Source organism: Myripristis murdjan, chromosome 20 (genome assembly GCF_902150065.1).
Source record: "Myripristis murdjan chromosome 20, fMyrMur1.1, whole genome shotgun sequence".
NCBI classification, from domain to species: domain Eukaryota; kingdom Metazoa; phylum Chordata; class Actinopteri; order Holocentriformes; family Holocentridae; genus Myripristis; species Myripristis murdjan.
In genome coordinates this window covers 8,989,630-9,012,767 of record NC_043999.1, presented here as the reverse complement: position 1 = coordinate 9,012,767, position 23,138 = coordinate 8,989,630, and the positions used below count along the sequence as shown (strand labels likewise).

Here is a 23,138-nt window from a genome sequence, read left to right as displayed (position 1 = left end):
CTGTTGCATTAGATACACGCCCAGTCAACATTCACACACTAGCATCACACATTCCGTGAACAAGGCATGGACAGTGGTTGGCCTGTCAATGTCCGGGTAACTGGCCAATTATTCTCGGTTGCGTTTAAGTCCAACCTATGTACGGGGCAGGCCCAGCCCAAGAACATAAATGTGTATCATTTCCTGATATCGGGGCTCTTTCTGACTGAGATCCTGCGGGAGCTCTGTCACACTGAGACCAGCGCTGCCTTGCTTTATATGTGACCATAATAAATATTGCATCAGAAAATTGAAGACTGACTCCGGTCTGTTCTTGGGCTTTCAACAAAAGAATCGGGAGCTAACACACCCACATGCACAGATGTATATATGTTCACAAATACTACACACATGCACACACATACACAGCCGTGCTCTTTCTGCTTTGCTGATTGATCTGATGGGGAAGGAAATGTTTGCTTACACACAATCAGCTGATGGCCGGCACCGTGTTTCCTGCTCTGATGACCCTCTGCCCACTGCGCACAATCCCACTGTGTGCTGAAATAAAGGCTGGGCCAAATGAATGAGCCATTCATGGTTTTTGGGTGAGCTCAGGGTGCGAGTGAGTGAGTGAGTGAGTGAGTGAGTGAGTGAGTGAGTGAGTGAGGGAGGGACTCGGGGCTGTAACTGGGGATTCCTCGCCAGCAGAGCCAGAGCCGAGCCAAGGCTGAGCTTTGCCCCAGCACCAGTTTGTTAATGTGGCTGCAGGACGTGTGTGTCAGGTGTGGAGGTGTGGAGGTGGGCTCCTCCAGCTGGACCATGTAGTGACAGATGAATACAGGCTGCCACCTAGTGGACAGAGTCTGAAAGAGAGAGAGAGAGAGAGAGAGAGAGAGAGAGAGAGAGAGAGAGAGAGAGAGAGAGACACCAAAAAATTCTTCTTCTTCTTCTTCTTCTTCTTCTTCTTCTTCCATTATCATCATTATTATTGTTGTTGTTGTTGGCTTGGTGTTGTTGTCTGCCTCTGGGATGAGAGTAATGAATGATCAGCAATAATGATCTTGTTTTCTTCAGTTGTAGATTTCTATATGCATTATTCATACTGACTGTACTTGTAAACTCTCTCCAGTTGCTTGCTATACTTTTTATTTACAGGACACTGAATGTTGCATTATTTTCTCAAAATTAATAAACATACACTTAAAAAACACAACAGCAACAACAATACTAAGAAGAAGAAGAAAAATAAGAAGACGAGTGATATAATGAGAATAATAGTAACGACAACAACAATACTAATGAGAAGAAGAAGAGGAAGAAGAAGAAGAGGAAGAAGAAGAACAACATTAATACAAGGAATACAAGGAAGTTTATTTGTCATTATACAACAGGTTGTATAACGAAATTAAAATGTGGTTCCCTCTTAATTGATTCATTAAACATGGCATTTCTCACATCATCAGCATATTTGTGTAGTCTACAAGGTCGATGTGGATCTCCTGGGTAGCAGCATCTTTGAACACCTGCCAGTATGTGCATTCAAAACAGTCCTGTAGAGCTGCTGTAGCTTCATCTGTCCACACTTTAATAATAATAATAATAATAATTATAAAGTTTCTGAAGAAACTTTGATGTGCTTGCCTTGCGAGCGCCTGGACATGCGCTAAATCAGCAGCCCTGTGCTGTTTGTGGGCTGTGTAGTGTTGTGGCTCTTGCCCAGGCGGGGAGTTGAACCCTGGTCTCCTGCATGGCAGGCAGAGACACTATCCACTGTGCCACTGGGGCTTGTGTGGGCGGAGCCAGAAATGAGGCTCTATGAAGCACACAGCATGAGTGACAGTGCTGCTTCTGTGAAAAATCATCTAAACATAGTGGTCAAACTACTGCTTTGTTCTCAATGACAGTAAGTCCGAGCAGAAAATAAAAGGTATCATGAGAAAGGCAAGGCTTTGGGCTTTCAAACTGTGTCAAAATTATTTTCCAACTCCCAAAAATGCCCACCTTAGAGCGAGTTGGAAAAGTGTGTCCTTCTGCTTCTCTCCTGAGACTTTGCATTCCAGATATAATGGGAGTCTATGGGGTAGAGAGCTGGCACTCCTGCCTCGTTAAGGGTCACAGTTTAAAAAGTTGAAGCTACTTTGCTTTTGTATTTACATTTTTCAAAGCACAACTAGTTTTCCTACTACTTTCCAAAAAATTATGCATGTGGAGTGAAAATTGTGGCCAGGAGAGCAAGTTAAAGACAAAAGTTTTAGGCGAATTTTAAGGGCTGCTCCACTCTAGCCCTCAGGAATGCCACTCTAGCTCACGCAATACACACTCATTCAAAAGTCAGAGGCGGCTCAAAAATAACTCCAAACTTAAACTGTGTTTTATGCCAAACTAAGACAGACATGAAAAATTGAAGATGACACACATAAAGTTGAACATCTGCTGAGTCATTTAAGCTTTGAATGGAGTCTGTGAGCCAAAGAATGAGGGAGCTGTGAGGCTTTGAAAATGCATGAGTGTCTGCCGATTTCCCATTCTTTTTCTATGAGGGCAAAATCGCGATTTTAAAATTGAATTATGAGAAATCCTAAAGTCTGATCGGTTTGAAAATTGACACACCTCTTCTTCTCCACAAGACGCACATTTTTCGTATTTGGTGCGTGGACGCAGGTCCAAAGCTCTGGGCCCTGGAGCCTTCTGAAGTTTTGGCCATTCATTTCGGATGGCCGAAATTTTCAGGAAAATTGGAATTTTGAGAATTCCGTGGGTCGGATTCCTTATAAAAGTAATAGCACACTTCTCCCAATGGGGCCGCACATTTTCCCAATTCATTGTGGGGGCCTAAAACCAAAGCTGTAGGAGGAGTAGCGCGCCGAAAAAAGAGTGGAATAATAACCTATAATAAAAATAAAAAGTATGCAAGATTTTAAGATGTGTTGCCTTTTCAAGGCAAGCACATAATAATAATAATAATAATAATATGATACTATTTAGCCAAAATTGTGCCTGCCCTATTTCACTGAACTACATATTTGTTTTTTTTTGTTTTTTGTTGTTGTTGTTGTTGTTTTGTTTTTTTTTATGTTTAGTGCACACATGTCTAAATATGCGTCACTTATTTCGCATACATTTACATTAAACAGGTTTGCTCGGTGCGCCCCGCATTCGTAATGAAACGCACCCAGCATGGGGGCTGGTCGAAACTCTATCTTAGCCTATCAGAGCAGTCTCAGAGCAGGAAGGCGAAGGGGATTGGATGAAACCGCGGCCTATCAAGCGTCAATCTGTTGTAGAAAGTTCCGCAATCCACTAATTTCAACCTGATTTCAACACACCGCGACGCTCCCAGGGCTGTCAAAGTGTAGCCTACTGCTCCGTCTCTGAGGCTTGTTTGAAATCCTTCAGTGCCTGTATAGAATCCAGAAAATGGGGATTGAGATTGAATTTTGCTGGGTACCTGCTCATGCAGGATTAAAAGGGATAGGGTGGCAAAAAGAGCACTTAGCAAGACACATATAATTAATATACCGTTTGGGAAAGGTGAGGGAAAAACACTAATCAACTCAAAAATATCAGAATTTTGGCAGAAGAAGTGGAATGAGGACAGTAAGGGCAGAATATACTACAGTATACAAAACACAATCAAAGTACAGAATATTAAGGGAAGAAATAGAAGAGAGGAGGTAGTGTTATCAAGGTTGAGGTTTGATCACACGGGTTTAAATAAGACACTATTTTTATTGGGAAAAGTGGAATCACAAAATTGCTCAGCTTGTAATACAACTGAAAATGTAGAACATATTTTAATGCACTGCAATAGATATTACGAAGAAAGGGTTAGATTAAAAAAAAAGAGTTAGAGAGGCAGGAAGGGAATGGACTATGTTAGGGATATTGGGAACACAGGGAGATAAGGTGTGGGAGGTACAAAGAGAGGTAATAGCTTATTTATATAACACAGGTTTATTTTGTAGAATATAGTGTTTTGTTTTTCTTTGTTTTTCTTTGTTTTTCTTTTTTTCTTTTTTTTTAATAGACATGAAGTAATATAAATTAGCATACATTCTACATACTCCGGTTCAGTAGGTGGCGGTATGCACCTTCAAGGTAAGATTGCAATCCTCCAATAAAAACCCAAAAAAGAAGAAGAAGTCTCTGAGGCTTCTGGAGACTTTTAGCGTCAGCAGACACCCGCCCTGTGCTGTACCAAGTGAAGATGGAGACGTTAAGGTAAGAAATCCCTACACATGAATGACAACAACAGAACTTTTTTTTTTTTTTTTTTTTTTTTTAAGCCAGGCAGCGAGTCTAGCAGGTTGAGAAATAGCCTCCTGTTCCTTTTAACTTAAGCGTTTTACTTGATTCAAACTAATAAATATCAACAGGTTGTTGAATTAGAATGAGCTCAAATTCTCATTTATCATTATTGAACAAAGCAATGCAATCCATTAGAAGCTGTGTTTTGTTTTGTTTTGTTTTGTTTTGTTTTTTCCACCCGCGGCTCCATCACACCCTGTCTCTGATTTCTGTTTCTCAATTTGTTAGGAGTTTCTTCCGGAGTGCTTGGTCCTCCGATGCGAGGCTGGACGACAAATCGTGGTCATCACCGGTGCCAACACGGGCATCGGCAAGGAGACAGCGCTGGACCTGGCCAAGAGAGGTGCGCACGTCCACACACTGGGGCATTTAAAGCAGCCACATGCTGCACTGTGTTTTTTAACAGTCACCTATAGCCCCATACCAACATGGTGATCCCATTATGTCATGTGAACCTCCCAGCACTGAGTTTCTCTCTGTCACTGTCATGTGTGTGTGTGGATGCTGGGGGAAAAGTGAGGTGACGTTGATGTAAAACCTACCAGAGAGGAGGTGTAGAGGCGACTATCCGAAAAGCAAAATATAGTCGCCAAGAGGCTAAGCAGGGGAGAAGACTTTACCTGCCGGACGTGCTGGCTTGCCAATAAATCTTCGCTCCAAAGACGTTGCGTTTTAATTATTTATTGCCGATAAAACACACATTGAAACAACCTTCCAAAGTTTAAAAAACACAATTCATTCAATATTGGTGAGCGATCGAAAAAGAACGTTCAAAGCATTCAAAAGGCGTCCAAAAGCGGTCAGCAAAAGTGAGACCTCCCCCCTCACCCTCTCAGTTCATTCATAAAGAAATGCCCGGTCAAGAACAGCTGATTTTACTACCACCACTGCTGACGTACCACCAACACCACGTGACTCACCTTGTAAGTGACCAAATATGGCATGCAAAGAAATTCAATACAAAATACCACAACAACAATAGCTGGCACTTACAGGAGGAATGCATTTTTTTTCCTGAACATGAACAGTCAAATTCCATTTTTCACCTGCGATTTGAATAAGCTTGCGCCTCAAGTTGCAAAAGAGTTTGTCTTTAACTTCCCCCGACAAGGCAAACATGAAGATTTTGCAGGTGGGTTAGTAACCACTTTGTAACCACATGCCTCCTCAGCAAACGTCCCATTCAGGACAGAAATTTGTTTCACAAGTGTTACATATCGCAGAGTTTTTTTTTGCGTGTGGAAGCACAAGCAAACGACTCACAGTCCATGCTCACCTCAGTGGTTGGAGTTTTTTAAATTGGGGGGTTTGTTCCTAACAAGACCAAAGCCAATGCGCTATCCAGGCTGTCTTGTAATCAGCACACATTTTCTAAGATGTTTAAAGGAAGAATTAAGCCGAAAACGGCAGATTTTGTGTCATTCGCTCACCCAGAATTGCCTTTATTGAAATCCAAATCCAAAATCCACACCAAACAAGTACAAAACATGCCTTTTGTGAACCTGACAATAAATCTATAGTATTTGGGTCAAACATTCCTTTAATAAACACAATTCCCACTTCTCATTGTCAAGGTTCAATGTTTTTTGTTCGAGTTCCCATTAAATGAAATGCTGTGCACACACTGTGGCCTTTTTGTCATTAGGGGGCGCTCTTTACTCATATATACACTCCTGATCAAAATCTTAAGACCAGTTGAGAAATTGCAAGAATTTACATTTTGCACTGTTGGATCTTAAGAAGGTTCTAAGTAGAGCTTCAAAATGCAAAAAGAAGAAATGGGAGTGAGACAAAAAAAAATTGAGTAAGCAATTTATTGCAAACAACCATTAAACTGAAATAGGCTGTTCATCAGCTGATCAAAAGTTTAAGACCACTGCCTTTAAAAGCCCAAATCTTGGCAAAAATGTGGATTCAGTGTCATTTTCTGTCACGTATCCACTGTCATGACCTCCTGATGGCAAAGGCAAAAAAGCTTTCTCTCTTTGAACGCGGTCGGATTGCTGAGCTGCATAAGCAAGGCCCAACAACAAGGCCTCTCGCAGCGTGCCATTCTGTAAACTTCCCTTGCTATCCAATCCCAAATGTTCTCAATTGGATTTAGATCAGGGGAACATGCAGGATGGTTCAAAAGAGTGATGTTATTTCTCTGGAGGAAATCCTTTGTCAGGCGGGCATTGTGAACTGCAGCGTTGTCCTGTTGAAAAATCCAGTCATTACCACAGAGACGATGGCCTTCAGTCATGAGGGATGCCCCCTGCAACATCTCCACATAGCCAGCTGCCGTTTGACGCCTCTGCACAACCTGAAGCTCCATTGTTCCATTGAAGGAAAAAGCCCCCCAGATCATGATGGCGCCCCCTCCACTGTGCCGTGTCGAAAACATCTCAGGTGGGATCCCCTTGTCATGCCAGTAACGTTGGAAGCCATCAGGACTGTCAAGGTAAAAAAAAATTCTCATCAGAGAATACAACTTTCTTCCACTTTTCAATGTCCCATGTTTGGTGCTCTCATGCAAACTATAAACGGGCAATTTTGTGCTGTTTGAAGACGTTTTTTGTTCTTAAAACCCTTCTCTCGCAGATGCCGTCTGATGGTTATGGGACTGCAGTTGGCACCAGTGACAAGCTTAATTTGGGCCGAGGATCGTCCCGTGTCTTGACGGACAGCCAATTGGATCCTCCGGCTCAGGGCCAGTGAAATTTTTTTGGGTCTACCACTTGACTTTTTTGTTCCATAACCCTCAGGATCTTTTAGGAAGTTAAAAATGACTTACTGCGTCCAACCTCAGCAGCAATGGCACGCTGCGAGAGGCCTTGTTGTTGGGCCTTGCTTATGCAGCTCAGCAATCCGACCGCGTTCAAAGAGAGAAAGCTTTTTTGCCTTTGCCATCAGGAGGTCATTACAGTGTGGATACCTGACAGAACATGACACTGAATCCACATTTTTGCCAAGATTTGGGCTTTTAAAGGCAGTGGTCTTAAACTTTTGATCAGCTGATGAACAGCCTATTTCAGTTTAATGGTTGTTTGCAATAAATTGCTTACTCAATTTTTTTTTTGTCTCACTCCCATTTCTTCTTTTTGCATTTTGAAGCTCTACTTAGAACCTTCTTAAGATCCAACAGTGCAAAATGTAAATTCTTGCAATTTCTCAACTGGTCTTAAGGTTTTGATCAGGAGTGTATATTGTATGTATATGTCTGTGTGCATGTGTATGGTTCCCACAGATCCTCAAGAAATCTTAAATTTAGTTTGATTAAACCTGCATCAACCCTGGTGTGCATGCACTGTTTGTGATGTTTTGTGTCTCTGTGATTTGCGTTTGGGGGCGCGGGTCATCATGGCATGCAGGGATATGGAGAAAGCACAGGTGGCGATGAAGGAAATCATCAAAGGCTCCGGAAACGAAAATGTCATTTGCATGGAGCTTGACTTGTCAGACAGCAAGTCAATCAGAGAATTTGCTGAAGCCGTCAACAGAGGTACGCAGCAGGAGGGCATGGTGTGGTGATCTGCCTCAGACTGCAGCAAACCGTAAGCAGGATTAGTTCATATCGACTGACTTCTGAATTATTCTTCTCTGCAGACGAAGCCAAACTCAACATCCTCATCAACAATGCTGGAGTGATGGTCTGCCCCTATGGGAAAACAGCAGACGGCTTTGAAATGCAGATCGGTGTCAATCACATGGATGAGTGACGCCATGTTGTTTCTGTCCTGTGTGAAGCAGGCAGGAAGTTCATCATAGTAGGAATATGAATCTCTGGCTTGACAGAGATTCAGTTTGATTCACAGGTCAATAGTTGGCAATTTAATTTAATTGTTATTTTCTTCTTTTTTTAAAAAAAAAAAATCTGGAACAATTAATTTGGTTCAAGCTTATAAAACCATGGTCAGCTGCTTTAATTCAGCACATTCAGCCAAAATGTTATGTCCATGAAGTAGATGTGCAACAATGTAAAACTGTTCTTTTTCTTCTGAAATGTAAAAAAATAAATTACCCTACAATAGATAAGTTTTTTTTAGTTCGATTTATTTAAAAAAAAAAAAAAAAAAAAACACACACACACACACAACTTTAGCTTGTTTTTTTGTAAAGAATCAAATGATTTGATTCAAAGCATTTTAATTCATTCAGCACAAAGTCAGTGCCATTTATTATTTGCAGTTATTTCTTTTGGCAGATCGATGCAGTTTACTTATCAAAATTTATCATTCACGTGTCGGTGCAATGAATGAATCGTTACATCCTCATCATCTGTAAGTCATTTACCATTTTGATTTACCTGATGAGCTGTTTTGCCAAATTTTCTGCCAGTCGGCCACCAAAATTATTCTGTAGAAGTTTGATTCCATGTCTCATCGCATCATAACAGACTATCTTGTCGATCTCACCTGGGCGTGTATAATTCACCGGAGGGCCTCCTATCCAAGATGATAATTATAAAATCAGTTGTTAACCTTGACAACCTACTTGACAGTCAACTGCAAATGAACTGCGGCACACATTTACTAGTATTTTGGCTTATCTGTTTCCTCGTCTGCCAAAATCAGATCCACTGTCACGATCATGTGAAAGATCTGCAGTTCATGACCATGAGCGGGAGATAGCGGAACTGACCCTAAAAAATACTTTGTAATTCCTTTAAGGACGTGATTTGTTTTTTTCCCAGTGCAAAACATGTTTTTATGCTGAATTACCTCTTCATGCAATAGCTGTTTAACTTGTTTACCTCGAAAATAATAACACTTTTAAGGCCATGACTTGCCCGTATAGTGGTAGAAAACATTTACAGTAAGGATCAAGGTAAATAGAGATAGCATCTCTCTTTGGTATCGATCTCATATTATAGGGAACTGGACTTAAATAAATAAATCTTGCCCTTTATTGCTTTATTACTAGTAATATTATTTTGCTGTTAAATATTTATTGGTGTTGTGGCTTTTTGCTGAACTGGTGCCTGATAAGACAAGTAGTTTATCTGTAAAATTGAAACAATAACACTTTATCAGTTGTTCAGTACATTGTTCAGTACAGTTTCTTCCCGCTCAGGTTTATTGGCTACAATTTTAGAAGACTGCTGCGTAACCCATCATCGTCTGAACAATCCTTCCTTGTCACCCTTGTCCATTCTTCGTAGTATGTATTGTTCCAGGTGAATATCACATGCTGAGCTATTACAGCTGTTTCTGTAGGGCGCTGTGAATTCCTGTGTTATCAAAAAGTGCTTTCACTTCTTGTGAACATTTTGAAATATGAAATATCAAGGAGTTACTCTGTGGCAAACTCGTGAAACATCAAGTAAAGCACCTCTTTTTTTTTTTTTTTGTCAGATGTTTGCCACTTGAACTCGATGACACAGCTAGAAGAGGCCTTTACCATCTTCTTGATATTCATTATCTCTTTTGTGCAGATTTATAACTGCATATATCTGAAAATATGTTGCACTGACCCATGACCACCCAAAAACCTCCACATTTGGAATGACAAAATACCTCCAAGAAAGAACCTGCTCTTTCACCTCTTTTAATACTCTGCATAAAACCTGACCTCATACCTTGTTGTCTAGGTCATTTCCTATTGACGTACCTGTTGATTGACCTGATCAAAAGATCAACGCCAGCCAGGATTATAAACGTGTCCTCCATGGCTCACGCCTGGGGATCCATCAACCTCGAAGACATCAACAGCGAGAAGAGGTACGACAAGAGGGCGGCCTACGGACAGAGCAAGCTCGCCAACGTTCTCTTCACTCGCTCGCTGGCCAAGAGACTGGAAGGTGTGTATTATCCCTCAGCCCAAGTCCACATCAACCATTTTCTAAAGTCTTCCCTGAAAAGGTTCATCTCAGAAAGTAGTGTCTGATTATCCCCCCAGTCAGGTGTCTATACCCATTTTACACTGTTTGAAATCGCTGGAACAGGTGCAGTTACATGTGTTTCACAGCTGAGACTCATTTTGACCGAGACTGTCATCGGTGCAGATAATCACACAACACTGAACTGTTTGAGCAAGAGTTTTTTTTTTACTCAAATCATGAAACCGCTCGAGGTGGGTTTCAAAGAGCTCTTTGCACGGTACGCATCTGAGTGTCAGCTACGGTAGCGGTTTAAAAATAGTTGAAATTGATGTCAGTAAACTGTACATAGCACTCTCATGCCATTGCTCATACCAGAGACAACCAGAGGATCAAGGCAAGCCAAACATCCAGTGACTCATTTGCAAGATACGGTTTGTGTTTTCCTGTGAGAAGGGAAGATGCCCCACCAGTGATCATATCACAGCCCCACCTGGTGATTTCAGTGCGGATTATAATTCATGAAATTGAGGTCGGCTGTACTTTGTTTCCATAGACTTCCATAGACCTGTGCAATAGTAAAACTTGTGCAGCCAACACTGAAGGTGAAGGATTTGTTCCCAGCTACGGCCCCACATGCCTCAAATACAGCACATTCATTCGTGGTGCTGTACAATGCCACTCGTCACTGTGTGTCAACTCGGTATTTATTCCCTTGTGTTTCAGGTACAGGTGTGACAGTGTACTCCCTGCACCCCGGTGTTGTCCAGACGGACCTGTGGCGTCACCTGAGCGGCCCCGAGCAGTTTGTCATGAAGATCGTCAGCCCCTTCACCAAGAGCTCCATCCAGGGAGCCCAGACCACCATCTACTGCGCCGTGGAGCCGACTCTGGAGACAGAGAGCGGCGGATACTACAGGTACTGCTGTGTTCATACATGTAACGTAACAGATAGAGCCTCTCTGTTTATGTCATGAATTTCCTACCAACCACGTCTGGCGCTATCACGACAGTCCTCGGGACAACAGTGTGTGCACAAATAATAGTCAAATACAGAACAGCTAGAAAGAACAAAGAGATTTTTTTTGTAAAAGATTTTTGTGATGTGGATTTTGGTCATTTTAGTGATGCTGTATGTAAAGCAGGTAGTCTGAGGAAATTTTATTTTCTGTTTTTTGTCAGCTAGGTAACGAGACAAGAGGCTAATTTAGCAAAGCAACCAGTGTTAATCAATTTTAATCAATCAAGAGAGAACCACATTTTAATTTCATTATCCAACCTGTTGTATAATGACTAATAAACTTCCTTGTATCCTTGTAATGTTAGTGTATGATTAATTGGCAGTGGTGGACAAACTTCTCACAGTCTTTACTTAAGTAAAAATAGCAATACTGTAATGGAAAAATACTTCATTAAAAGTAAATGTCATGCATTCAAAATGTTACTTAAGTAAAAATATACAAGTATTACCAGTTTAACATACCTATGAAAAGTCATTGTGAAGAATGGTTCCTTTCAGGCTGATAAATTATTGATGCATTAACTTGTAGGGATTATTTAATGTTATAACTGCTCCATATACGGTTGGCTATAGTTTCCAATCATATTTGTTATTTTTTTTATGTAAAAGCTTAGCCTGCAAAGTAACTACAACCATCAGATAAACAAAGTGCAGTAAAAAGTACAGTATTTCCCTCTGAAATGTAGCGCAGTAAAAGTTTAAAGTCTCTTGAAAAGTGACAGTACCACAAAACTTAAAATCCCTGAATCCTCTTAAATTGAACCCCTCGCCCTGGCATAGTTATTGACATGTTATACCCACTGAACTATATAGGAAGACATTACTATACAAAGAGATGATGCATCCAAATTTCCAGAGTTGTATGTTATTCAGTAAAACATGTTGATGTATTTCTCTTCCTACAGCGACTGTGCGCCCGCCTCCTGCTCAGCGGCTGCTTCAGACGACAACATGGCACAAAAGCTTTGGGAGCTAAGCTGCCAGATGCTGTCGATATCATGGGACTGAATACCTCAGAATAAAAAATATAATCATTCCTCTCACATCTCATGATGGCCAAACACAAGTGCTTCTTCACTAACTGAAATAAAGTACTCTTTCTTTTTTTCATTTACACAACCAGTATGTTACAGTGTGATGCATGATGTGGCACACTAATATATATTTCATACGCAGTGTTTTTTACAGGCTACTTAGAATGCGTATACAACTTGAAAAATGTTTTGTGCATTTTATTGTTACTGTCATTATTAATATCTGGAATAACCTGATATGTTGATGTTTAACTTTGGAGAAAGAGAACCATTTCAAACAGGTCAGTGTACCTTATTTGTTCCATGGCGAGACAAAATGTTGTTTGGATGCCGTCTCTGTATTTTCAGATATTAAACTCTGTTCTGCAACCCATCCCTTTGTTTCCGTCCTCGTTTATGTGTGCATATGTATTTTAACTTGATACATGGATACAGAAAATTCAACCAACCATCAAATGAGGTGTTAATTGTTAAATGATAAAGGGAGGGGTGCTGGTAATGGGCTCATAACAGGATAGAAGTGCTGAGGAGTTTGTAAAGATGAGATTTATTCAGGACATAAGTTAAACTGAGAGCAATACTTGGGGTGCATTTAATAATTATTTAATAAACTGAGGAGTGCTATGGAGAAATTTGATCCTTATAACATTTTAAGCATTTATTCACATGATCTTTGGATCTTTTCTACTTTCATAATGTATTCCCAAAGCTTATATTTTGTTAAGCTGGCATGTACAGACAATTTTTTCAATGCGTATGAAATGCACCACAGCCTCTGTTAGACAGTTTTAATGGACTCGGCTACGTATCAGCACTCATGAGCCTCCACTCAAGGTTTTTCAGATAACATTTGTTAGAAAATATATCAGTGCATTTCTTCCTGCTCTGAAGCAGGAAGCAGCTCTGAGGTCTTGGCCCGGTCAATATGCTTTGACCTACTTTGATGAAATACACACTACAACATTTTTACTAATATACAGTATGCTTGCTTAACAACCATCATCTAACACTTTTCACTCAGTTATGAGTTATTAATTGATGCTACTGAGTGTTTAAGGTGACATTTTCATGTGATTATTTTTAGATTTATGAACCTAATAATTTCAACTTGATTTTCTGGCTTGTTTGGTTGTTTGTTACTCACAGTACATTAGTATAGTGATAAGCCTCAATAGAACCACACCTAAACTCCCCCAGCTGTCTGATAACATATTTATTTACTCATTAAACTTAGTCTAATCATTTGCAGGGTACCATAAAGGTGTGCATTGAAGTCCTTCATCTCCATGGTCACGTTTACAGCCAGTCATTAATGTTTAATAAAGAAAAGTAACTCTACTATAAGAATCAAGTGTAAGACACGCAGTGATGCCATTACCAGGCATATGAGCAAATGGTATGGTGAAGGACGGACGTGTGCATGACACCACTTGTGCAGTGCCTTGAAGATTGACAGAATCTCAGCCAAATTCATTTTAGCTTGATGTAATATTGTCTTCAAAGAAAAGTGATGCTGACTTGATGGTACAAATATTTTTAATTTCTCTTTCCAGCTGCTTTTAGTAATGTGAAATCAGTATGGAGGACGCTGAGGATGGCATCGCTGTTGTGGGGATAGGATGCAATTTTCCAGGGGGTAAGCATTTTGAAATCTGACTTTTTTTTTTTTCTCTTTCTCTGCATTTTTGAGATTAAGAAGAATTTACAGATCTCTCTGTCATACGCCTATATCCACAATACCAGATACAACGCACAAAAGATGTACCTTCATACAAAGGTATACAAACAGGCAAAATAAAGCATTCTGAGACTACACAGTGTGCACCTTGGATTTCATCACTTTCAGTTAAATTTTGAAAATCGTTTTTTGTTAAACATGTGTTCTTTACTTGCGCTTACTGAGACTTGCTACCTCTTTCATTTTCAGGTCTTTGTGCACAGCGATTATAAAAATACATCATGTCATTTAATTTTCAATTCAATTCTTGAGCAAAAAAAGTGCTTAAACAAGGGGTGGGCCTTTTTCCACCAGTGCTATGTACTTCACTGATCAAAACAATAATTATATTTGCAATATCATAATGGATCTGTTGAATTGTGTATCTTTTCTAACAGGAGAAGGTCTTGATAATTTTTGGGATGTTCTGGTGAATGGGAGGAACTGTTCTGTGCCAATTCCCAAGGAAAGGTTTGACCTGGCCAGCTGGTATGATCCCGATGACAATAAAGCGGGTAAATCCCGCACAGCCAAGGCTGCTGTCATTGAAGGGTACAGTCATGAAGTCCACATCTATTTTTAAAGAAAAAATAATGGCAAATATTTCCTGTGACCTATGTTTCACTAATGACTATCATAAATATTTGTGTTAATATGTAAACACAGGATGAATTAATAACTGTGAGTAATGCTGATGAGTGTAATGAGGGAGACAATGAAAATGAGAAAAGTTGAAAGCAAAACTAAAAAACCCAAAACAGCTTGACAGTGATCTACAGTGTCAGTCAAAATGACAATAATGTCACCTTAGTTTCTGATTTTTTTCCCCCCCAGATTCAATGAATTCGACCACAAGTTCTTTGGCATCAGTGACAGTGAAGTGGAACAAATGGACCCTCAACAAAAGCAACTTCTTCAGTGTGTGTACCGGGCTTTAGAGAATGCTGGAATCCCTATGGAGAAGGCCAGTGGGACGAGGACAGGAGTGTTTTTTGGTAAGACCATAAAAACGAGTTATGAATTATTGCATATCCTTCATTTAAGATAAGATAAGATAAGATATTCCTTTATTAGTCCCATGGTGGGGAAATTTGGTGTGATATTAACAATGCTGCTTCTGCGCTGACTCAAAATGCAACTTTGCATTGTTTTTGAGTATTTTCTCTGATGTAAAATCTTCCAATTTCAGTATGTGCAGCAAGTACTAAATGGTGTGTATTTTGTGCATGGTTATTGTTACAGGCCTGATGAACAGAGATTATGAGCAATCTGCTGCACATGTGCACCCAAATGTTATCAACCACTGGACTGGCACAGGACTAGCCATGAGTATAGCAGCAAACCGAGTCTCCTACATCTTCAACTTCACTGGTCCCTCAATGACTATAGACTGTGCCTGCTCATCATCACTTGTGGCTCTTCATCTTGCTTGCCAAGCCATTAAACAGGGTCTGTATGTGCAGTACGTCTGACTAAAAGCAGCAACATACAGGGCAATGCTGATGGAAACCTATACCTGTGGAGGTTTTAAGGTTCTGAAAATCTATGCTTTATCTTATCAGGAGACTGTGAGATGGCGCTCTGTGGAGGTGTCAGCTGTATCATAGAGCCAAGAGTGTTTGTTGCTCTCAGCAAGGCGAAGATGATCTCACCTGAAGGAACCAGCAAGCCTTTCTCCAGCAGAGCAGACGGCTATGGCAGAGGAGAGGGCTGCGGGGTAGTTCTGCTGAAACCACTGAAAAAGGTCAGAATGAAAGAACAAAACAGTAATTGCATAATGGGATTTTTCATATCAACATTATTTTTTCTTGAGATCCATAATTATTTGTCAGAAAGAAAGACCACAAGTGTTTTTTTTTTTTGTTTGTTTTTTTTTTGTTTGTTTGTTTTTATATAACATAACATAGAATCAGATATTGGACCCAAATTCATGTCACTGATACCAAGATTCATACAAACACAAAGAAACACTTACTCAAGGAAGAAGAGTGAGGTGCAGTATTCACTAATATTCACAATAAACTATTTTTTAGATCATGATATCATGATTAGAGTGTCTTTTTGTACAGAGCAAATGTCGCTCCTCACTAAATGTTGCAGCTGGACTCAAGTTGTTTGAGCACAGCTTAGTGTATCCCATTAATTTCTCATGGTTAGCCAAAATCTGTTTTTTACAGTAGTACTGTACAACCCAGAGGTTACCCCAGTTATCTGATATGTAATTAGTGGCACTAAATTATGTACCCGTTATAACTGTTAAAATCATATAATAATGCATAATTTTGACTATGTGTTCATGAGTATACCATCATACCAGATTAATTACTACATCTCTTTATCTGCCAAACAGGCTATACACGACCGTGACCATGTATGGGGAATTGTCAGCAAAACTGCAGTCAACCAAGATGGTCACACAGTCTCTCCAATCACCAAGCCCTCCATGGTTCAACAAGAGGAGCTCCTGCGCAGCATCTACTCGAAGTCTGATCTTTCAAATGTCCAGTACATAGAGGCGCATGGGACTGGAACCCCAATTGGAGACCCAACAGAGGCAGCAAGCATCTCCAACGTCATTGCTAAAGCCAGGCCTCCAGGTTCAGAGACGCTTCGCATTGGGTCTGTGAAAAGCAACATTGGACACACAGAATCTGCAGCTGGAGTGGCAGGGCTCATTAAGGTACTCTTAATGATGAAGCACGAAACCATTGTCCCCTCTGTTTTCTATTCTGATGACAGCGCCAGTGTAGATGCCAAAACCCTAAATATAAAAGTCCCGACCAAACCAGAGAAGTGGCAAGCCTCTACTGACAGAATAGCTGGAGTGAACAACTTTGGCTTTGGGGGAACAAATGCACATGCCATTGTCAAACAGCACAAACAGCCTTACCTTCTGCAAAAGAGTAAAAGGAAAGATAGGAAGTGTTTTGTCTTGTCTGCAAATTCACCAAAATCTCTCACTTTGATGATGGAAGATACCATTAAACAGCTAGACGTAAACAGCAAAGTTGATGTAGATGCTCTGGTGTACACATCAGCTTGCAGGAGGAGTCATCTAAAACACAAATACAGAAAGGCCATCATGATTTCATCTGCAATTGATCTTAAAGAACAGTTGAAATCTGCCCTGAGTAAGAAACTTGTCCCCTCCCACTCAGACCCAAGATTAGTGTTTATCTTCTGTGGGAATGGTGTCACGTACCATGGTATGTGTAAACAGCTATTAAAACACGAGGCTGTATTCAGAGATAAGATCAAAGAGATTGGACAACTTTTCCAAAGGTTGAGCAAACTGAACATCTTGGACACACTGGAGAGTGAGACTGAAAGTAGTGACTTTACAAAACCAGATGTTGTCCAGCCCCTCCTCTTTGCCATTCAGGTTGGTATTGCCACGCTCCTCAAGCACTGGGGCGTCAAGCCAGGTGCGATACTTGGGCACTCTGTTGGAGAGGTTGCAGCCGCCCATTGCTCTGGTCTTTTGTCTCTTGAGGATGCAGTAAAAGTAATCTACAACCGCAGTACTCTTCAGAGCAAGGTCACAGGAGGGAAGATGCTTGTGATCAGCAACATGGCTGTGTCAGAGGTTGTTGATCTTCTCCCTCGTTACTCTGATAGGGTTTGTATTGCTGCTTTCAACAGCCCCCAGTCCTGCACCCTCTCAGGAGATGTTGATGCAATAAAAAGTCTGCATGAAAAGCTCAGCACTTCAACCAAGGGACAGAATCTGTTCCTTCGCATATTGGATGTCCCTGCTGCTTACCACAGCCACATGATGGACCCAATTATGTCTGAAATACGGGAGAATATTGGCTTCTTGCAGAGGAATGTCCTTGAGGCTGAGTTGTTTTCTACAGTGACAGGCAAGGAGGTAGAACAGCCTGATTTTTGCACAGGAGACTACTGGGCCAGAAACATTCGTGAACCAGTATCTTTTGAGCAGGCAGTGAGGTCAGCAGCTAAAGGGAAGAAAAATGTTGTTTTTGTGGAGATAGGACCAAGAAGGGCCCTCCAAAGGAACATAATGGAAACTCTGGGAAATGACACACCTGTTCTTGCCTCAGTGCTCCCAGAGAAAGATCACGAAACAGCATTGGCCGTTGTGTCTAAGCTGTTTGAGCTAGGGGTTCAGGTGGATTGGAACTGCTTCTACCAAGGATTTGAGACAATATCCTTGCCCGTCCCAAGATACCAGTTTGATTGCTCTGAGAGAGATGTTATCATTGGGGCAGCACAGAAAAGCACAGCAGGTAATCATCCTGTGCTCTGTCAGACTGACAGTGAAACCAGTGTTTTCAGCTGTGATTTGTTGTCTGATTCTTCATCGTATCTTACACAGCATAAACACAATGGTATACCGATCATCCCCGGAGCCTTCTATGCTGAGTTGGGTTTAGCTGCATTCATGGCTAGTGCCAAACCAAAGGTCCCTCTCAGTTCGCTTCAGCTCAGTGTCAATTTTCAGAGTCCATTTGTTTTGACCCAGAACGCCCCTGAAATGAAAGTAAAACTAGAGCAAGCAGGGAATGAGACTACTTTCAAAGTGTTTTCCCTATCAGCAGTCTATGCATCAGGCACAGTCGTTTCCAAGAGGGAGAGACTAATAGAGGAACAAAGTATTTCGTTAACCTCCATCTACAAAAGATGCCAATCTGTAGTGAGCTCTGAGGAGTTCTATGGATATCTGTCTCAAGGTGGCTTTCAGTATGGGGATGTTTTCAAAAATAAGGGGGATGTACACTATGGGGAAGAACTAATGGAGGCTTTTTCAGTTGTCAGTGTTCCAGAAGAATTACAGGCTGAATTGCATGACTACTGCATCCACCCTGTTGTACTTGATTTCCTGATGCAGCTTCTTCCAGCTACAGTGACCCATACATTTGCTGGTCGACCAGGGTTTCCTGCCGTAATAGGAAGCTTGACAGTTTTTGAGCCCTTGCAAGATGAGATGATTGTTTATCTGAGAGCAACTGATGTGGATGTTGATCAGTTTGAGGTATGTGCCTGCTTTTCGGATAAACAAGGCAGAGTGTTGGTTGAGCTTAAGAACGTGCTAATCAAGTACCTTGGTAGTGGTTTTCATGTAGTTGAGGAATACTTCTACCATAATGACTACAATGTTGTCTCTGAAACAATCACACCCACTCCTCCTCCTAAGGCATTGGTCTTCTCTGACCAGTTGGGGATATCAAAAGCCATGCAACAATACCTGGACTCAGGATCAAGATACATTCCTATAACACATGCAAAAGATATCCTGAGCCATGGATTCCCAAGTCTCTTGACAAATCTCAATATCAAAGATATTGAGAAAAACTTTGAGGAGGTCTTGTTTATGTGGGGTAAAGAAGACCTCACTTTACTAGCAGCTGATACTGTGTTGCAAAATTTGGTGAACTACTGTGAGATTTTCCGCCAAATAGTCCTTGAACTGAAGATAATTGGTTTTCCAAACTCCATCAGAGCAATAACCCACTGCTCCTCTGAAATTACAGTAGAGCATATAAGTCCAGGTTTTGCTCTCTTAGGCATGACAAGATCATTTGCTGCAGAGATACCAGATCTCTCATTCCAGCTGATTGACATGAGTTCAGTCTCTGCTAAGGACATTGCAGCTCTGTCTCAGGTCTTAAAATCATATCCTTGCCAGAAGTACCCAGAATTGGTGGTGAAAGACGGGATAATTTTGAAACCCTCCATCACCCGTACCCCGGTTCAAATCACTGACAGTTCAGAAGGCAGTCTCAGCTCAACATTGTCTGAGCCCTACATCCTCCAGACACCTCATGCACACTCTGTGACTAAGCTGTTAGCCACTCATTCTTATGAGGAAGACCAGCCAGTCAGCAACACATCAGTTGAAATTAAGCTCAGTAAGATATGTGTTCATTCATCTGATTATTTCCCTGTCAGTGCTTCACATTTGAAATTTGGCCAAACACTCTACTGGAACAAATACTCATCTCAGAAACACAAGCTACTTGCTCTTGATTTCAGTGGCACTGTTACAGCAGTCGGAAGGGATGTTAGAAAAGTGAAAGTTGGTGACCATGTTGCTTCATGTTACCCTGTTTTGGCAACCAACAAGGTCAGTGTTCCACAGGATGTGTGCTACAGTACAAAGCGTCTCCCATTCCTTCAAAAAACACCCTGTGTTTCATACTTTGTGTTGGCATGGGAGATTCTGCATAAAGCCTTGCCCAAAGCCAAACAACAACTTGGAATCATATCCTCTCTTCCTAATACAACTTTGCTCAAAGTCCTGGCCCTCACATGTAGCAAATCAGGGTGGAATGTCATTGTTGGTACACAGTGCAATGGATCTTTTGTGGGTGTTAATCAAATGGATGCATTCATCCTCTTGCCACCATTTGATGAATCTCAAATTTCTAAAATTTGCAGCTTTCCTGGTGTCAGAAATGCTGTCATCATCTGCGAATCTCAGTCTCAGTGTTTGCATGCTCAGGATTTTTTCCAAAATGTGAAGGAAAGTGTTCACATACAGACCATAAACATGACAACTGTTTTGCAAAAGGGATCCCTGATTGCGCAGAGGCCCTACATTTATCATTGGCTCAAGTCTTTGAACTTGAGCAGGAAATTTGCTCTTGAGAGTTTTACCTTTCAGAATGTGGAATCTGAAAACAACAACACTGTTGCTTTAAGCAGATCAGATTCATACTTCAGCTCAAAGAAACTGCCAGTTGTGGTGCTGGAAAAAGATGCTGACGGCAAATTATCTGACATTCCACTGATGCCAAGAAAAAAACAGCTTTTCCGAAAGAGAGCTGTGTACATTGTGACAGGTGGTCTTTCTGGACTGGGCTTTGAAACAGTAAAGTTCATTTCTCAAAGAGGAGGGGGGTACGTTGTCATACTGTCCAGAAGCAGACCTACACCAGATGTGCAACAAAAGATAGACGATGTGGTTAAACAGTGTGGGACATGCATCACTAGCATGGAGTGTGATGTCTCTGTGTCTGAGCATGTGCACAAGACTATCAGTGCCATTGGCCAGAAATTCCCTGGTTGTCCAATCAGAGGAGTGTTCCACAGTGCAGTCGTCTTGAATGACGGGATGATTGAGACCCTTGACAAATCTCTCTATGAGAAAGTTCTCAAACCTAAGGTGAACGGTGCTCTGAATCTGCATCATTCAACACAGCACTGTCACTTAGACTACTTTGTGTGCTACTCCTCCATCTCTGCTTTTCTGGGAAATGCATCACAGACAAACTATGCAGCGGCCAACACATTCCTTGACACATTCTGTCAGTATCGACGCAAACTTGGGCTCCCTGGACAGTCTATCAATTGGGGAGCTCTGAATCTCGGCCTCCTCTTGAACAAGGAACATTTCCAAAGGTTTCTGGAGGCAAAAGGGATGATGGTGTTGAATGTGGCCGAAATTCATAAAAGTTTGGAACAGTGCCTTTTGATCAACAGACCGCAACAGGCTGTGTGCAGGTTTCATTTCAAAAACATCAGGTACAACATCCTCTCTCAAAATGCTGCCTTGACCATGCGCCTGTCCGCATTAGTAGAGGAGTTTTTCCAAAAATCAAATGAGATGAGTTCACAAAGCAAAGAAACAGAGTCAGTCTCGCCAAAAGACTATGTCAAATCTCTACTCAGCGAGACCATTGGTACTGACAAGAGTGAGCTTCATGACGAATTGCCTCTTTCATCTATAGGCATTGACTCAATGCAGGCCATGACTCTGCAGAATCTCATCTTTCAAGAGAAAGGTGTGAATGTGCCTTTGGTGAAATTGTTGGATCCCAATGCCACGCTATCAACACTGGTAGCAATGCTAAGTGAGGAAGCTACAGGTGAAATGTCCAGGGAGTCCCCTCTAATTGAAAGGAGGATTGCTGTTTCAACAAGATTGTAAAACTGTTAAACACAGTTACACATATTTAATTGCCAGTTTAACCACCATAATATTCCAGCTCTGGACTAATTGCGATTTTTTTTTTCAAGTGAGTTCAATAACAGGCTTGAAGAGGCTGTTACAGTGAAGCAGCACTCTGTATTTTTCAGAAGCCTGTGTTCATATTGTGTTCATAGAAGTGTTTTATATGGTTATTGTTTCTCTCTGTTTTTGATATTGAACTTTTTTAAACAAGCATTTTACAGTGTTTTAACCATAAAGCATGTCACCTTGCCTATTATCATGCAACCAGTTTTCAATGGATGTTTTGCACTAGAATATGACTCATTCTGTTTATTAACCTGTTTAATAATCAATCTGATGGTAAATGATTTTTACAATGGACAATAACTCATGTTTTTATTACTAAAAAATAATAAATTTTAATCTTGGTCCTACAGGATATGTCATTTTTTGAGTGTATCACAGAGCACAGTTATAGGACAATAGAAACTCCATCTTAAACACTCTTTTAATTTAAGTTGGTGGGCTGTCTGTGTTGTCTACCATCCATCAATTTCTTTGGTCAGGGTCAGTTCTTATCATTATTGATTCCATCTGATCATAAACTTTATGATGGTGATGGAAAACCTCTAAAACATTATTACAGCATCTCCTATAATTATTCAACTGGGGTCATGCACTATTAAAGTCCTTGGCATAATGGCTAACATCCGTATGCTGTTGTTTAAATCACTTGTAATAACACCATGTTGTATAATTGTTCTCCCAGAAGACACTGGCACCACCAAGACAGACATTCATAATGAAATTAGTTCAAATACTCTCAGCAATTATTTGAATATAATAGCAATTATAACTGTTGTAACCAACAAAAACACATTAAATCTCCATGACAACCATAACAGTGTAAATGGCTGTCATGTAGTTTGAGTTTAAGGAATTAAGAAGTGATCCTGTAAGCAACATGCCTCTTGTGTGTTATTTACTTTTGATCCACTATAAGACAGTTTCTCTATAAGACCATTTCTCTGTCCATGTTGAGGTGATAAGGCAGGTTTATTTACACACATTCTCATTTAATCAGTGCAGATTACACTGGTCTATCACGATGGCAAGGGTGCCAGGACTGGCACTTGGCTCCAAAGGAACTGAATATTTCCTGGTATCCTGAATGTGTTTTTGTTTATTTGTACACAAAGCCTAATATATAATGTTTAGAAGATTCCGATCTGCAGAAGTCTTCACTTTTTCAATTTTGAGAAACATTATACATGGAAACAAATGTCCACACTACTTACAAGTTGCTCACAAAATAAATAAATACATTTGTGGTTTGTGTAAGAACAGCTACAGTGCTAAGGGCTGTAGTGTCACTGCAC

General features: G+C 40.8%; 2 protein-coding genes across 3 annotated transcripts; both read left to right on the top strand.

Annotated features, from left to right (window-relative positions):
- The first annotated feature begins 4,124 nt into the window (after positions 1-4,124).
- LOC115378797 (retinol dehydrogenase 12-like) lies at positions 4,125-12,292 on the top strand. Of its 2 annotated transcripts, XM_030079307.1 has the most exons (7): positions 4,125-4,203; positions 4,519-4,633; positions 7,644-7,774; positions 7,879-7,983; positions 9,863-10,072; positions 10,817-11,009; positions 12,017-12,292. In XM_030079307.1, the coding sequence occupies exons 2-7, from the start codon at positions 4,548-4,550 to the stop codon at positions 12,117-12,119; spliced, it is 828 nt and encodes a 275-aa protein (XP_029935167.1). In that variant the 5' UTR covers positions 4,125-4,203; positions 4,519-4,547; the 3' UTR covers positions 12,120-12,292. The 2 variants fall into 2 exon arrangements, with proteins under 2 accessions (XP_029935167.1, XP_029935168.1); XM_030079308.1 differs by lacking the exon at positions 4,125-4,203 and having other exon boundaries at positions 7,619-7,774.
- Positions 12,293-13,723: 1,431 nt separating this feature from the next.
- On the top strand, positions 13,724-21,756 carry LOC115379216 (phthioceranic/hydroxyphthioceranic acid synthase-like). Its single transcript, XM_030079937.1, has 6 exons — positions 13,724-13,781; positions 14,261-14,414; positions 14,697-14,857; positions 15,105-15,311; positions 15,425-15,606; positions 16,213-21,756. The coding sequence occupies exons 1-6, from the start codon at positions 13,724-13,726 to the stop codon at positions 21,754-21,756; spliced, it is 6,306 nt and encodes a 2,101-aa protein (XP_029935797.1).
- Positions 21,757-23,138: the final 1,382 nt, after the last annotated feature.